Here is an 18,057-nt window from a genome sequence, read left to right on the forward strand (position 1 = left end):
TTCCGCCATCAGTGCAGCTATTGTGGAGCGAATGATTTCACAAGTCAAACAAGTGAGTTAAGAATTTGTAAGAATGGAAGAAACTTATATGCCGATACAATGGATCTCTTTTTTTAAAAAATACATTTTCTCTTTCTCTTTCTTTGTCCAGGAGTATATATTGATATCTGACCACCAATGGGCAGAAAATAATATTCGAGTGATTCTAAGAAAATAATATGTTCACTAAAATGTTTTGCCTTCTACAGTTCAAATATTTAAACATATATAAATTACCATTTAGTATTTTCCAACAAACTACCAAATATTTAAATGGATCGTTAAAAAAAAAGAGAGAAAAAAAAACCCCAAACCTAAACCTACGGATGTAGGTAAACTGCCGTATCAGAAACCTAGTTATATTGACTGAGAAAAATTTACAAGTAAAAATAAAAGAAGATATATATATTCTTCACAAATTAAAACAAATGCAAGATTACAAGCACTATGTTTACTGTTAGATTTTGGGTCTTTCCCCCTTTTTAGGTGATCGAATCTACAGTCTTAATATAAACAGATATTAGACATTTGAAAAAACAAGATTAACACTGGAAAATAATTTCATTAAACAAATTATCAGTTAGTGCTTATGGGTCTTTCAAAAACAGGCAGTGCTGTCGAAGCCAAAGAGCTTAGAATCCATCTGAAAAGGCTAAGTTAAAATACTGCAATCATTCATAATGTTCTCATGGAAAAAACAGATGTTTCAAACAATTATACAGATTTCCATAGAACTGCTGCTTTTTTGTTTTATAAACAATAATTTAAAAACTATGATTTTTCTGTGATATATATATATATATATATGCAACATATAAAATGTGAAATATGACATATTTGGTACAACAGTGTAGGAAATAAAATCTTAAAAACAAACCTCCTACATTAATCAAATGCATATAATTACCTTGTAAATCAACACGTATTTAAAAAAGTAAACATTAAAATCTGGTTTGTCCATATATATGTATGTGTATATATATAATATGTATATAGCTGTATTAAAGATATCTTCATTTTCTGTGACATAAAATAAGCTTTTAAAGAAACAAAGGTTAAAAGAACTAGTTTCTTTCTCTGTGCTGTAATCCGGTTACAACTTCTTTAACCCAGTTTTAAAAAATACGGCAACAGTAAGAATGAATAAACTGAAGCTTTCTCTCTACCATGTTCAAATTCTAACCGTCTAGATTAAAGTCACTTATCAAGTTATTAATGACTGCAGTCAGTTTTAATTAAATTAGACTATCATGCTCATCTCTTCATCTATAGCCCCATTTCTTTAGTTGGGAAGAAGTTATTTCATAACAAGTTCTTTTTTGGTAACCTGATTGTTAAATCTGAAAGCTTAATCACTTGGTATAGATTCAATTATAGACCTCAGGATCACTTTGGGCAAAAACGCACATTCGCTTTAGCCTCCTTTATTCCCTGTTTCAACCAGGATCGAATGCACATTCGGTGAAACGCATACATTCGATCCTGGCTGAATCCTGGCTGAAACAGGGAATAAAGGAGGCTAAAGCGACCATGCGTTTCCCCCCTTAGTTTCAAGTCTGATGTGGCAATAAATTTAGGCACTTCTGCAAAGGCGTTTCTTTAAAAAATATTTTCTCTCTTTGTAAAATAACATAGTCAAGACTTTGTTTGGGGTATGAAAATCATACCGTGCAAAGGTTCAACTTTAGTTCTAGAATGCCGTGATTCCGGTACTGCTTCTCCATACGAGTCTAATATCAATTCATGTGCATCTCAGCAATTTTGTGCTTTACCTCGGATTCTCTATTGGGGATTTTTAGGAGGTGACATGCAGGAATTGAGGGTTCCACTTTCACATCACCTCTTTCGTCTCGGCACTGACTGCCTAGTAGAGAAGTGAGCTTTTTAAAGAGAGTACAAAATTGTCAAAGGGTTAAAAGTTAAAATCTCCAGTCTGTGTGTATTGGCCAGGATCCAGAGTTACCCTGGTGCATCAAAGTACTTGCACGTGCCCAGTGTGATTTTTTTTTTTTACTTAACATCCCCACCACACTCCCCAATTTGAGCAGCAGATTCCTTTGCTATTATCACGAAGTAGTGTCGAAACTTTCTGCAGTTTCAAAAAGTGATTTGTCCTGTGGAGTTGGGCCAAATTGGCTGTTTGAGAAAGCGCCCGTGGCCATGTGGTTCTTTGGATCCTGGGCTTCAGTGGCCAATGTAAAGTGTTTATTGCTAACATTGAAAGATTCGTAAAGTTGTGAACCCTACAATAATACATAAATAGGACTACTGACATCAGCTATAGTCATGGTGGCAAGACAATACTCCTAAGAAGGAAACGGTGTCGTATAAAACTTTTTTTTTAAAGTAAAATGTTAACCCTTTTCCATGTCTTGAGCCATCGCAGCTAGCAATCAGGTAGTTAACTAGATTAGTTTGGAATATACTAAAGCATACCATATTTAATATTCCTATATTGATATAGCAGTACTAGCTCCTTAAGTGTTTGTGATTTGTCCGGACGAACAAACTCATAACTCAGCATGCAGTTTGTGGCAATTCTATCGAGGAAGAGACAGGGTAGTATGTACAGTAACAATGCTTTGCTGTTCTCAACGAAGCATCTTGACATTCCATTCCGTTCCTGTTGGCTACTTGAGGATTATCTGTTAGAAGAAAAGAAACACTGTTGGGATGTGTGAAATGGGACTTAAAAAGACACACACACAAACACACCCTGATACTAGTGTTTTCTCGTGTTACCTAAAAACGAAAACCAAGGATTCACCTGAGATTTTATTAACTCAACGTTTATTACATGCAGGCCCTTTCCCGGTGACTCTTGTCTTTTCCTTTTAATTGCACATCCTCAAGGAGAGAAAATGACCGAAGATAAAATAAGCACGCTCCAAAAGACGTCTCGCATTTAAAGAGGGCTGAATTGTAGGGGAGGACAAGAAAGTCCCTGCAAAAGGCATAGGCAGCCAATGATCAGAAACCCTTGATGTTCACTGCAGTCGCTAGATAGAGGGACAGCCACAGTATAATTTACAAGATGAAATCAGGAGGATGTGTTGTGTGGTTATTGCAAACCTAAAGCTTAGCCATCCTCTTGCTGAAGTTAGTAAGGAACACATACCAACAGTCTGAAAGCATCTACAAGGTGAATTAATTTGTAAGTATGGACTTTTTTCAATACAATTCCTGTTCCAAGAGATAAGTTGTAGTTTTTTTGCAAGCCAGGCAGTCATTTTTCCTGAAGTATCAGAACAGCAATTTCTCCAGAGATCAAGAGCTAAAATCTGGGTAGGCTCAGGCTGTACTTTCTGAATGATACAAAGAACTATGTTAACATGGGATTTTCCTGCCATACAATTTCCTGCCATACAATTTCTTGACAGGTAGTTTTCAAACCAGAAATTGGGGAGGATTCCATAAATACCTGCTTCCTACAACAAAGGCAGAGCAATCCTAAGTGTGTGGGTGGGGGTCAGAGGAGGCGGCGTGACTCCTACGCCGGTGTCCATGCCACTTGAGCCATGCAAAGTGGCAGGAACGCTGGCATAGGGTGACGTAGAATAATAGAATCATAGAGTTGGAAGGGATCACCAGGGTCATCTAGGCCAGCCCCCTCCACAATGCAGAAAATTCACAACTAACTCTCCCCACACACACCCCAGTGACCCCTACTTTATGCCCAGAAGATGGCCAAGATGCCCTCCCTCTCGTCATCTGCTTAAGGTTATAGATTCAGCATTGCTGACAGATGGCCCTCTAGCCTCTGCTTAAAAACCTCCAGGGAAGGAGAGCTTACCATTTCCCAAGGAAGCCTGTTCCACTGACGAACAGCTCTAACTGTTAGAAAATTCTTCCTGATGTTTAGACGGAAACTTTTGATTTAATTTCAACCCGTTGGTTCTGGTCCGACCTTCTGGGGCAACAGTAAACAACTCGGCACTATCCTCTATGTGACATCCCTTCAAGTACTTGAAGATGGTTATCATATCCCCTCTCAGTCTTCTCATCTTCAGGCTAAACATACCCAGCTCCTTCAACCTTTCCTCGTAGGACTTGGTCTCCAGACCCCTCCCCATCTTTGTTGCCCTCCTCTGGACACATTCCAGCTTGATTTATGCTGGCCCTGAGGAATGGCGCTGCAGTGCAGGCCTCGGGGGCTGGCACTGCTACTTTTCTAGAAGCGATGGCCCGTGCTGGCATCGAGAGGTTTACTGCCTCTGAATGCGGAGGTTCCCTTTAGTCACCATGGCTAGCAGCTGCTGATAGACCTGTCCTCCATGAATTCGTCTAATCCCCTTTTACAGCCACCAATGCTGGTGGCTATCACCGTGTCCATTGGCAGTGAATTCCAAAATGGCAACCATTCAGGAGTGTAGTGCTTCTGTGAGCCTTTCACTTGCACATGAAGTAGGACAAGGGAGCATGAGATAGATCTTGTGCTCCATCTGTAGAAGTGGACTAAACTACCTTTTGACTACATTCTGCTTCTCCTGCTATATCCAAGCCCCACTGAACAGTCACCCAGTGAAAAACATCTGTTCCTGTGAACAGAACGAGTAGTCACTAGATCAATCTAAAGGACTCTAATCTGGAGAACCGGGTTTGATTCTCCACTCCTCCACATGAGCGGTGGACTCTGATCTGGTGAGCTGGGTTGGTTTTCCCACTCCTACACATGAAGCCAGCTGGGTGACCTTGGGCTAGTCACTGTTCTCTCTGAACTCTCTCAGCCCAACCCACCTCACAAGGTGCCTGTTGCAGGGGAAGGAAGGGAAGGAGACTGTAAACCGGTTTGATTCTCCATAAAAAGGTAGAGAAAATCGGAATATAAAAACTAACTCTTCTTCTTAAACACGCTGCCAGGAGCTATCACTACAACTGAAAAGGGACACTGCTTGGTTTTTTGCATATTGTCAACTGTCAAAATTAAACCTTCCTGTAGTCAAAAGGGTATCCTTAGCAGCTACTGTGAATGAGATCCAGTAGGGATCTGTTTCCCCTTCCTTCTGCTACTGCCATGGCCACGTTATTATGCAGGGTACCATGACAATAAGCCCTAAAATATGGTGGCTGGCAGCGACTGGCACAGGGGCTGCCTCGCTCAAGACAATGAACAAGGAAGATGCTTATCTCCTTAAGATCAAAGAAAAAAGACTTCTTCCAATGTCAGCAGAACAGCTCTGTAGGATCCAACCCAAGAGATAGATAAAAGTGGTAGTAATTTCTGGTTTGAAAATCGATTTGATGGCCAAAATGCACACCCGTTCATTTGACAGTCCTTCTTAATCCATAGCATTAATTAACAGACACATTGTCAGCTTCAGCTCTTGATTAAATTCACGTGCACTCAATAAATGACCAAATTTCATTCTCATCTCCAGGATTCACAATAAAAAGCAAATGTAACCAAGCCGTGAACTTTAGCTATAGAGAGTTTGGCTTTAAAAAAAATTGCTTTCTTAGCATATTAATAATGCAATCCCATTGATTTTCTATGTAGACCGGAGTAACTCTGCTAAGATTGTGCCCCAAATGTGATCAAGTTGTTTCAAAACCTCACTTTGAATCGAAGTCCTCTTTTGTTTGCAATAAATCCATTGCTGATATTTTGAGAGGTTCAATTTCCTACGTCAAAAATTTTCAGAGATATCCTGGAGTTCTTTCCCTAGTCTAGTTAACATATCACTGTATATGACTTTGGTTTTTGCCATAAAAGAGCACCTTTTTTTTCCTGCCAAAAGTGAGAATGTTCATCATCTCTGCTCATTTAACCCAGTTATAGTCACAGGCTGTTCATGGAACGGTCTCTCAAATGGACTGAAAGTTTCTAGTTTTGTTATACAGCAATTCACACGGTTGCCCAACTTGATAAACAGTATGAACTCAGGCAATTATTTTGACATGCATTGAACCAATCATTAGCATCTGATATTTTAAACAATTATTTGGCAGGATGATACATTTTACAAGATACCTTGGGGTGTGAGAATTCACCCTGGAGTAGCTTGGTCATGTGTATGATATCAGTGGTGATTTAGCTATAATAATATACATGTGTGACTCCATCGGTAATTGTTTTCCTCAGTTTTTTCTTAAACACCTAAAACACCTTGACGATGCCTTATAAAGTCCTCTACTATTGTTGCAAAGGACACAGCTTTCATGTTTGTATGCACTAGCAATTTTCTGAACCTGACACTCCTTTAGTGACTATAAGCCTTAGTGCCAAAATACTATCCACTGATATCTGCAGAGCCATCAATTAGAGTTTCATGTGAGTAAAGTGAAATTTTCTGCTCTCCGTTTCTTTAACGTGGACAGAGAATACCAGTCTTGCAGCTTCTTACAGGATTATTCTTACTAGAAATGACCTTATAGTTCCAGCAAATTATTCAAAACACCTTCGCTTTCAGATACGAAATGGTTTTTGAGTGTGCTGTGAATTCTGGAAAGGTGGGCTGTTCATCTAGGCTCTTATAACATTCTTCAAAAACTACTGTCAGTTTTAGCGCTTAACTTTTAATTCACTACTGCTGCTGATAATAAATTACTGTATTGCTCCACCAACCTATTCTCTACCCTTAAATGATGGATATAAGTCATTAACTTTCAGATGGAGGATTGATTACATTTCATACTCCCAAAAGTAGGTTGTTATCATTGATTGTATATTTTAAAAATTACTTTAGTTCATACTTGTCAGCCACTAAAATTAGTTTTAAAATGTTTCTGCTTTTTTCACCAACTTCCCTGCCCAGCTCCTCAAGCTCAGGCCATGCAATTTCAAATCAGTTGTAGAATTGCTTCCCAGTTTGTTTGCTTTTAAAAAAAAGGAATTTAAAACAAATTCTTTTAAAATATCCAACCATCGTTCATGTTTCTGTACATTAATTGTATCTTGAATTTGTAGCAATAACAAACTCAGTTTGTTTATATTCAGTTTATATTCTGATAGCGAAGTCGGCCAAATCTGAAGATACTTAAAATCCAATGACTGGAGCTGTCAATGGGCAAGACATATCTTTCTCCAAACCTGAAAAGGGCCCCAGGTTTGCAGAAAAATGTGAAATCTGAAAAAAATACCTTGCGGGGGGGGGGGGGGGTTCAAAAATGCCAAAATGATATAAGGAGCACCTGTAGCTTTAAAAAAACATATTCCCTCAGTGGCAGTTGCTAGGCAACCACAGCTTTCCAGGCTAGGTTTCTGTGAGTAAAAAGGCAGGGGAGGGGCAGCGTCCTTTCCAGGGATGTTTTGGCCTTTGAGAGAAGACTCAGTGAGGCTAGGCCTCTAGGGTTGCCAGCTCAAGGTTGGAAAATGTCTGGAGATTTTGGAGTGCATCTGGGAAGAGGAGGTCAGGGACCTCAGCTGGATATAATTCCGTAGAGTCAATTCTCCAAAACAGTCATTTCCTCCAAGGGGACAGCTCTCTGTCGTCTGGAGATCAGTTGTAATTGCAGGAGATCTCCAGGTTCCACTTTAGGCCTGGCAGCAACCACTGGGTGACTTGGATTCCCTCAGTGGTCATTGCTAGGCAACCACAGGATTCCAAGTCTTGGTTTCTGTGAGCAGAAGGCAGGGGAAGAGGGCAGAGCCCTTTCCAGGGCTGTTTTGGCCTTTGAGGGAAGACTCATTGGAGCCAGGTCTGGCAGCAATCACTGGGTGACTTTCAACGTGCCAGCAATTACAGCAAGTCTTTCAACTTGCCAGCAATTACATGTTAAACAAGAACAGAAAAAGCCATCTAAAGGAGCTTGGGGGATTGAATGTTCTAGAAGCTGAAGTCCGTATTCGACCTAGATCTGGTTATTGCACCCCGTAGGTAGGCTATTGTGAGTGGTCAACACGGAGAGCACAAGTTCCTCAAGCAGCAACAGAAGTAGAAGTCTGTGGTACATCTGAACAGGAGTAAGATGAAGAAGAGTTGGTTTCTATATGCTGACTTTCTCTACCACTTAAGGCAGACTCAAACCGGCTTACAAGCACCTTCCCTTCCCCTCCCCACAACAGACACTCTGCGAGGTGGGTGAGGCTGAGAGAGCATGACTTGCCCAAGGTCACCCAGCTGGCTTCATGTGGAGGAGTGGGGAAACAAATCCAGTTCACCAGATTAGCCTCCGCCGCTCATGTGGAGGAGTGGGGAATCAAACCTGGTTCTCCAGATCAGACTCCACTGCTCCAAACCACCTCTTTTAACCACTACACCATGCTGATGAGACAACAGGCCTGACTAGGAAACAGGAACTCTTGCTTGCCTCTCCTGTATGGCACTGTTGTTTCCACCATTAGATCAGTAGACTAGCAGTAGAATGACTCCATAATCAAAAACTACCTCCCTGAATACATCTGCAACCAGGCATGGTCTGCTGGCAGTACTTTTTGTAGTTCTGTACTCACAGGAATGACTCCTTGGGTTGGAAACTGGGGACCTCACTAGTTTACTGGGTTGGATCCAAAGGGTAGGCGCTTGCAAGTGGAAGACGACTTCATGGAAGGATCGCTTTACATCTACAGTACTGCATACGAAAAGGGATGCTAAATCCAAATATATCTTACATGTGCAGAAATACATGCAGACTCTTGAAAACTGAATGGAACATTCACTGGGGGCAGAAGAAGGCTGTTAGTCTACATTGGCTATTATTAGGCTTCAGGATCTAATTCAAGGTACTGCTTTCGACCTTTAAAGCCCTATGCAATCTGGAGTCAGCTTATATGAAGGATGGTTTCTTCCATTATGAGCCTGTTCATTAACTCAGATTGTGCTAGAACCTCTTTCTGTCTGTTTGGCCACAGCATGGGTCTGCTTTTTTGAGGGGCTAGAATCTCTGTCATTATGGAATGCCCTCCAGCTCTACGGAATGCATGTGTGAATGAAGCCTCTCAGGGGAAACTTTACTGGGCACAAATCCATGCCACCTGACATCCTGAATTTGATGGCTACTCATACCACCAAGCCACAAACTGAGGCATAAGGACAGAAATCACATCATTCTGACATTGTCTTGAACTCAAGTGAGGGTTTTTCTCTTAGGGCATTTTCACACTACTCCCTTACCCTAATTTTTCTCTGTTGCTGCCCCATCATTCTCTGCAGCGAGGTGCGAATGGAGGTTTCAGACGGCACTTAAATCAATTCCCCAATAGGCTGTAAATTGGTGCTTCCGTTTTAAAAGAAAGGATGGGCCAGTCGGAGTGAGCAAAGCAGCAAGAAGGGAAAATGGGGAAAAGGAGAAAAAAATAGTATAAAAAGTCAAACCTCTCTACAGAACAATAATAATAAGAGACTGAAAATGTTTCGCTCAAAGCCAGCCAGCAACTGGAAGTGGAAAAATACAAAAAAGCAGGAGGAGGAGAGAAAGGAAGAGCCAGCCCTTAAAAGGAATGCACTGCAAAAGTCCCAGCTTAACCTGAAGAGGAAAAACAGCCCCTTGCTGCTATTTTGTTGCTAAAAGATGTGGTCTGCATAGAGAGTTCAGGTTTGCAGAGGCAATGCAATATAAAGGGGGCAGCAATTTTAAAAGCTCAACAGCACTTGCAATGACAGGAAGCAGCAACTCTGTGGAGAGGGGAGAGGGAGAAAAAGTTGTTTGGGAGAGGGAGAACAATTATCTCTGTCTACCCTTTTTACCAGGTACACAATTTTATAAACCTCTGTAATGTCCCCCCTTATCTGTCTCTTTTCTGCACTGAAAAGTGTGAAAAAACATCAGCTTTTCTGGTATTTATGCTGAAGCTACTAATTACTTTAACACAAGATTGAGTGATTAACTCTCAAGGAATCCATTGCAAAGCAATGCAATGAAGTAGTATGGATAGGGACATATTGCAAGTCCAAAACAAGGAAGAATCTTGGTCAGAGATGGTCTTGTAAATACAGACTAACTTGTTTAAAATTAACAGTTCCATAATCTTGTATTTTTTAAAGTGATCTCTTTACATTTTTCTTAGGACAGAAAGCTAACATTTAATATTGGTCTTTTATGCATGGCTGTTTCACTCACCGTCAACCCTCCGACAACTTCGGGTCTTTGCGTTGATTATGCATACCGCTTCCAACCGTCAGAGGTCACCTTGCTCCCTCCCCCGGGTTTTGCCCTCCCTTTTCTGGATTCATGATAAAACAGGTCCCTAAAAACGTGGGCAAAATGCGGGGCAACGCAGGGGAAGAGAGAGGCGACCTCTGATGGTCGGAAAAGGCATGCATAATCAACACAAAGATCTGAAGTCGTCAGGGGAGTGACAGCGAGTAAAACAGCCATGCATAAAAGACCATTCTTTGCAGGAACATTAGACCTGACAAAAGGAATAAGCTCCAACCAGCACCATAGCACTGGCAAACATAAAACTCCTTGTGAAAAGACAAAAGTGATCTAAAAACAAGTCATACTTAGGCATTTATATAGCCCTTTCAGTGTTCAAAGTGCTTCACACACATTCCTGTTACTGTAATTATTACAGCAGCCCTGCAGGTTTTTGATTTTGGGGAGGGGGGCGCTGAAGCTGAGGGGGTGTGACTTGCCTAAAATCACCCAATGAGCCTTCGGTAGACTTTAACTAGTAATCTTCCAGATCCCAGTTCATTCTCTTAGCCACTATGCTACACCAGTTCCTGACACTAAGCTGCTTCCTATCTTCTGTGTCTGTTTGGATGCAAATCCTCCATGGGGCATGTTGAAGAAGTTACTGATTTTGACATGTACAGATCTATAACAATATGCAAAGTGACAGAACACAGAACAGCAGTGATTAGCAATCTTGGGGATTACTTGCAGATAAAAAAAATTAACAGACATGAAATTGTGATTTTTTCAAGCTTGAGAGCTTTCTCATCACAGGATAATAAAAGCACAGCTTTCCACATTATCATGCTAAGCTTAAATATGAGGGATTCCCTGTCCTATGGCTGTTATTTCCAGCTGACCGTGTCCATTTGGAGCTTGTTTCAGTATTCAGGAAAAGACCAGTTAGTTGTACCATAGGAGGAAAAGAAAGTTGACATTTGAAACCTGGTTTAACCCGTCCGTCTCTCCAGAATTCAGAAATTAATTGGATGGTTTCTCTATAACTAGATCACCACTAAAAACGACTCTTATCTCAGTAGGGTTAATTACAGTGTTAGGGGGAAAAAAAACCCAAACAAACGGTGCAACGCTACCGCACAGCTACACCATTATTTGCAAATAAATGTTAACTCTAAATAAGTGCAACCTGTCCGTAAATACTTGCTACAGAACTGTTTCAAAAAATAAAGTTTGATGGGTAAGAAACATGGATTAAAAAAAAAATTCTCCAGGAGAATTTTTTTTTTTTTGTCGGTTGGTTTCGTTTTAAATCGGTACTAGCACTCATTTAGAGTTCGGGGTTTTTTTGTGAAAGAAAGCTTTAAAAGGAGCAAACCTGATTGGCTGCGGCTGCTGCGGCGAAGGGAACACTTGCTGCAGGAGGTGCTGCTGCAGAGACAGTGGCGGACGTAGCGCTGTGCATCATGGGTACTTTCAGGAGGGGAGCCATGGAAGCAATGAACAAGGAGTGTGTAGCATTATGGCAATGGAAAGTGGCATTTTTTTTTTTTGGCATGGTGAATATCAGAGCAGCGAGCCATCGTGGGGTTAAAAACCAGCAGATGGCATGCAACCACAATGCAAAGCAAGGAAAGCATGGCAGAGAAATAAAACAAAAAGGGAAAATAGCTTATTACAAGTACAATTGAAAGGAAGTTTTTTTTTGTCACAGTTTATCGGCGGTTCCCAGAACAGAAGCAGAAATGTTTTGTTTTGTTTTTAAAGTAATTATTTTGGGGGCATTTTTATTTTCATATCAGTGATGTTCAAACGATGCTTTCGTGAAAGTTGATGGTGTGTTTTTGTTTTAAAAAAACAAAAACCTGACAGGCATTTCTTAAATTACAGAAGTGTTCTGGCCAAACAAACACTCTTCAGCATTCCTTGTTTAGCTGCGACTTGCTCAACGAGGCTAGAGACAGATGGATAGAGCCTTTTAATCGGGAATCTGTCTCTAAACTGGATAATCTGAGGGTTTTTTAGCAGGGGTGGATTTTAATATTACATAGGCAGTGGCCAAATTTCTTTCCCAGTCAATTAAGATTAAAAAATACTACTTTCCTTATGGACTATTCAGAATGTTCCTTTTTTCTTCCTTTTTATTTTGATCTCAGGGCACTTTCACACAGCCCAAATAATACACTTTCAATCCACTTTCAATGCACTTTGAAGGATGGATTTTACTGTGTGAACTGGCAGAATCCACTTGCAAACAATCGTTAAGGTGCAGTGAAAGTGGATTGAAAGTGCATTATTTGGGCTGTGTGAAAGTGCCCTCAGTGTGACACTGTTCAGGGCCAAATTGGCCATGTGAACAATATCATTAAATTACAGAAGTTAAAGTTCCATATCAAAATTTAAAAGTCACACATGCGAACACATTTTCTGAAATCACAGGGTTTATATCCTGCATAGTTTTTTCTCCAGGAAAACAAATAAAACAGACTGACCACAATATATGGTAAACTAATGAAGTGTAATAACACCGAATTATATGTGCACATGGAACATCTCAAATTCTTAGGTAAGTGTTCTCAAATAAGAACTCACAGGTAAGTACACAAAGTCAAGATTCAACAATCACAAAGAGCTGTGAGTAATGTAATAACGTAAATGATGTCAAATCTTTTTATAATAAACACATCTAGTGAAGACCCAGCATTTGACATCATTTGCGTTATTACATTACTCACAGTTCTTTGTGATTGTTGAATCTTGACTTTGTGTACTTACCTGTGAGTTCTTATTTGAGAACACTTACCTGAGAATTTGAGGTGTTCCACGTGCACATATAATTTGGTGTTATTACACGTCATTAGTTTACTATTTATTGTGGTCAGTCTGTGTTATTTGTTTTCCTGTCATTACAGTTTAACATAAGGTGCTTCTGTTAACTTAGTTTTTTCTCCAAACATCTTCCTTTCCTTTATGATTCCGGTTTCGTCACCAGGCCTGGGTTAACACTTCCGCTGAAATGTTGGCCTTCCCTCCAATCCCGTCTCCCTATGATAGACATCTTTTACCTCCTGAATTTCTTCCTGTTTTCTTCCCCCAAAACTACTGGCAAGCCGTCCAACTTGTGGCGGATTTCTCTCTGTTTGTCTGCCACCATTGTATACATTATCTTCCTAGCCACTTCAATCTTGGGCCCATCAACCCTGGACTTCTGCCTGGCTGCATAGGGGACATTTCCATGTCCTGACACAGGCTCATCCTTTTCCTTCAGCTGCTACTGAAGCCACAGCATGGGTCTTCCATGATCCTCTCTTCCTGAGATGGCTGAAACCTCCTTCTCACTTATTCTATGTTCATTTGTCACTGTTTTCCCACTGCCGTCAATTAAGAATATTCTGCTAAAAGGATCTCTTTCTAGTTACTATTATCATGTCTCTCCTCTGATTAAGCCACTAATTTTGCTCTCTGTAGGGGTTCGGGGTTATTGGTTGGTCACATATTCCTCACTACGGGTTGGATCCCACCTAAATTTTCTGTGTATGGAAGTGCAACTTTCCTACCTCCCCCCTCCTACTACAACCCAAAAAACTGCCCTAAGGGGGACCCCCCCAGGAACAGCGTGAGGGGGAAGTTTGAGGGCTGCCACAGGAGAGGGGAATTGGGTCCTGAGATGCTCAGGAGAAAGGAAGGCATAGAAATATTTGAAATACATAATTGTGCACGCTTGGATCTTTTAGACTGGATTCAGCTCCTATGAGGACCTGATGCAGCACTGGAAACATCAATCCACTTCTTGTGTTTCCCCACTGCCACGCTATGGTCTGGTAGTTTTCCTACTGCTCATGGTGTACAATGCATGGTGCAATGCAATCATGGTGCAATGCACAATAGGCAGAGAAGATACCAGGCTGGCTGGCTATGGAGTGGGTGGGCCTATTTCACAGGCCTTTTTAATAAAATCGTTCTTGGCCTTGCCTTTTAAGCTTCTCCAACACACTGCCCCCAACTATATTTAAGCTCCTTGCTCTCTGCAGTTTCCTCTGGCTGTTTATTCCCTTCCCCTAGTCCCACCTTCTTCCAAGATCCTACCCATCATTAATCAAACGACCTGCCTCTTTTAAATGTTCAGAATATGCTTCTTATATAAAGCATACTACTTTCTCTCTCTGATGATATTGCTAAGCAACCTATCACACACCTTCCATCTATAAAACACATCAATAAATGTGTTTTCCTGGTCATTTGAAGCAAAGCATTTTATCCCCCTGTTTTTGACAGACAGCTTGTTATAAGAATAGAACGGGATCCAAACATGCCTTTCATGAGCAGAAGACTCCTTCTGTGAGCAGAAGAGCACCTCTGGATCCAAACCAATGCTTTTTAGTCTGCTACAGTCCATATGAATGGACGACTAACCCCAGTTTGCCATCTTTGATCTATTGTTTGCTATACAGCAAAACCACTAAGGTTGCAATTTATATGAAACAGAATGGTTTACACTAATACATCTTAGGGCTGCCAAGCCCCCAGAGGGGTTGGGGAGTCCTCATGTAAGCCTTGTGTACTTACTGGAAGTTCTTACTAGAAGTGACATATGGTAGCTCTAGGAATTGCCAGAAACTCTATGGGTTCATTCTATGGGATTACCATAGAGTTTCAGGCAATTCCTAGAGCTACCATATGTCACTTCTAGTAAGCACTTCCAGTAAGTACATTAGGTTGTGTGTGTGTGTTTTAAAAAAAAAAAAAAAAATTCTCCTATTACTCTGCACACCCTGCCACCCTAATACGAATATGTAAATACAATGTACTTCTTTTCTTAACTTTGGGAACTAAAACTAGCAAATGTAAACTGTTAATTTCCTACCTCAGATTAACTTTTAACATTTCTGTTTCACTTTTGAAAAGACAAGTGATACTCAAATGTGTGTCCCATTAACTTTATATAACTCTTACTGTAATATCCTAAGGAGGGGGGAGTTGACAAGTGCCCTGTCGCGGAGCAGCTATGCCGCCTTCTGAGCAGCTTGACACCCAGTGCAGCAAGCTAAAAATGCCTTTTGCAAGAAAACCTCATGGACTCTCTATTGAGATCCATGGGCTACGCCTGTCTTCTTGCAGCTGTAATTTGGTGCCCACAAAAGGGGGGCATTCCCAGGCTGGAATGCCCCCTTTGATGCTGGCGTGAGCCCTTGTACCAGGAAAACGCTGCTGGTGAGGCTGCGCCGGTGCCGCTGGCTCGCGCAGCAGCTCAGCTCCCCAAAGCTGGTGTTAAGAGGCCCGGTGCAGGTGTTAGTGCCCGTTTACCTGGCACAAGTGGCATTAATGCCTATACTGGGGTCACACCGGCTTCTAAGCTGGTTCGGCCCCCCTCCTCAGGACTGGGCTGCCCGTCATAACGTGATTTATTTTATGGTTTGTTCTGAAACAAAAAAAACCTAGCTCTTTTCCCAGTTTAACTTGTAGCTTATTTGATCCCAAGCAGGAAAATCGATTTTTTTTCTGGCAATTTACTTCAATTCAGTTTTACACATAACTTGATTTTTGTTTTTATTGTGAGCTCTACTACAAATGTAACAAACTTTTGTACTGAAAAAACCCAACCCTGATTACTTCAAAAGGGTGTTCAAAGACATGGGAGATGTCAAATTAAAATAAATCTATCTGAATAATCTGAATAGGCAAATCCCTAATTTCTTCTTTAAACAGGAACAGCAAAGTTTTCAAATGTTTTCGCTTGCAAGGTGGCTCAGATGTCATTTAAGGCGAAAACATAATTCAGACCAAATACTTTCTATTGCAAGAGGTGATTCTGGGAAACGCAGATAAAAAAAAAACTTTTTTTACAGCACAGCAAAAGGGAGAAATAGGCACACCACTATGAAACTTCAAAACATTGATGAAATTAGCCTGCTTTTCAATATTTTTATGATTTAATAATGCTAGCAATATAAAATATAGCAAGAGGAAAATTTTTGGAAAACAGAAAAGCAGATTGGAATTCATGGCATTTGTGCTTTTTTGCAGTGGGATCGTTATAGCACGTGATGTTGCATCTAAGCAGCAGATATATATATATATATATTTGTTTCTCTTTTAAACAAACTGAATATTTTAACAGTTCGAGCAAAAGTCCAAACGACCCATCAAATTAATGCAATTGTCTTAAGTCATATTTTAGTTCCTCCGAACAAAGGAAGGGTACAGAATACAATAATAAAAAAAAGAGAGAGATCAATAAAGAAGTTTGAAACCTACCAATACTGGTAGCGGGTGTCATGCACAAAACTGACCCTGGGTGTCATGCAATGATAGGTGGGGAAAAAAGTGAATAAAGGGAAAGAAACAGGTTAGCTGTTTAGAGTTAACATTCAAAGTGAGATCCAAGCATCCCCAAGGATAAGCCAAAGTTAGTTCAATACAACTTCAAAAAGGTCATTCATAGTGCCAGCAGTACCCCTTCGAAAGCATTTTGTATCATAATACTAACACAGTATTGTGCATATGGATCCAAATCCAAACGGTTCAGTGATGCATATGCACCGGTCCAGAAACTTTTGAGTTTTGTGCTTTGACGGTTCTTTCAGCTTTGTGAGACATGGAAAGAACATCAGCGCCTGAGTTATTTTCATTCTTTGCAAACCAGTCTTATGCTTCGTATCAGTTTACTCTGCTGGGAAACAAGGATGAGCTTGTGGTCTGTAGACAGAAAGTCATGGTCTGTGGACAGAAGTCCTTCCATTCACAGAAACACTCTGGTGGATCCAACCCATAGTCGAGATGTTACTGGATACCAAATCTAAAAACATTAGCACCCAACTAAAACTCCTCTATCATTTTCAGTGTGTATTTTATATCTCTGATCATATATAGCGATTGAGACACCATTATTTTTCTTTCATGCTTTGATAACCTTGGAATCTACTCTAACTCCAGAGTTCCTTTGTGGGATGATGAGGGGGGAGTAAACACTCTATATACGGTACATAAGATGCTTTGAAATGAAAGCAGATTAAAGGTTTGGATTCTAACTACGGTTTCTGCTTTCAGAGGGTACCTTCCACCAGCAGAATGAGGAAAGCAATTTTCACCAACTCCCCTTTCCTTTTTGCAGACCTCTGCTTTGTTCCCATGCTGTTCCCAGGACTCTACCAACCCTCAAGGGCAGGATTTCAGGGAACGTGGCAGGCAGCAACAGGAGAAGTTCTGATGGAAAATTCCTTTCCATGAGTGCTGCTTCAGTTGCGTAGCGCAGGCTCCTAGCCAATGTATTTTGCAAATTATAACTAGTCAGGATTAACAACAACGACAAAAAAGCCCAAATTTGTAATCATCTTCTTCCTATTTAAGTAAAACATAACGATCAGCCAGCACAACTATGAATGACCTTATACTGAAGGAACAACTTCCAGAAAATTAACTCAGTATTGCCATTACTATATTCATTTTTTTTTTAAAAAATGTTTGCAGTTTAAAAACAAAACCTAATTCTGAGATCATAAAACAATCGGGCACCACATTCCCAAATAGTTACACTAACTGCACCCTAACTTAGCCTGCAATCCACCACCCAATTACTTCACAATAACTCTGAAAGAATCAATGAGATGACTCCTGTGACTCCAGGCACTGGACTGTGAAAACAGCATGCAACGTATGCCAGAGAGAATAAAAAACAAGAGAAAGAGAAAGCAACTCCAATATTTTCATATAGGTTTCCTGGGAATTTCAATTAAAAAAAACAACAACACACAAAACTAAAACATGCATGCATTTTCCCCGCATTCCCATCAATAAAGATATACTTAGGAGAGTAATTCCTTCCACTTCAAGTGAGGCTAATATGAAAGTATTAACTGGTTGGAAGCACTGAAGAACCCACCAATGGCACCAAAGCACATAAAAAGTAAGGAGGACCCAAGAAACGCTAAATCTTTGTTTCAGGAACTTGCCACTCATGCCTGTTTAATTAACCTTTACTTAGTGCCAAAAAAAAAAACGTGT

The 18,057-nt window shown here is 40.5% G+C and overlaps 1 protein-coding gene across 9 annotated transcripts in view; it reads right to left on the reverse strand.

The window, feature by feature from the left end:
• Window positions 1-2,525: 2,525 nt before the first annotated feature.
• Window positions 2,526-18,057, reverse strand: part of MBNL2 (muscleblind like splicing regulator 2) — a 46,331-nt gene continuing 30,799 nt past the window's right edge. For 2 of the 9 annotated variants that reach the window (XM_056861822.1, XM_056861818.1), the window contains 2 exons: window positions 16,312-16,347; window positions 2,526-2,684 (listed from right to left, as the gene is read on the reverse strand). In XM_056861822.1, coding sequence (XP_056717800.1) covers window positions 2,557-2,684; window positions 16,312-16,347 — 164 coding nt within the window. In that variant the 3' untranslated portion in view covers window positions 2,526-2,556. Of the gene's footprint in view, window positions 2,685-11,434; window positions 11,530-16,311; window positions 16,348-18,057 lie in introns of all 9 variants that reach the window. The other 7 variants (XM_056861824.1, XM_056861821.1, XM_056861823.1 and 4 more) reach the window with 5 other exon arrangements.

Source organism: Euleptes europaea, chromosome 16 (assembly GCF_029931775.1).
Source record: "Euleptes europaea isolate rEulEur1 chromosome 16, rEulEur1.hap1, whole genome shotgun sequence".
NCBI classification, from domain to species: Eukaryota; Metazoa; Chordata; class Lepidosauria; order Squamata; family Sphaerodactylidae; genus Euleptes; species Euleptes europaea.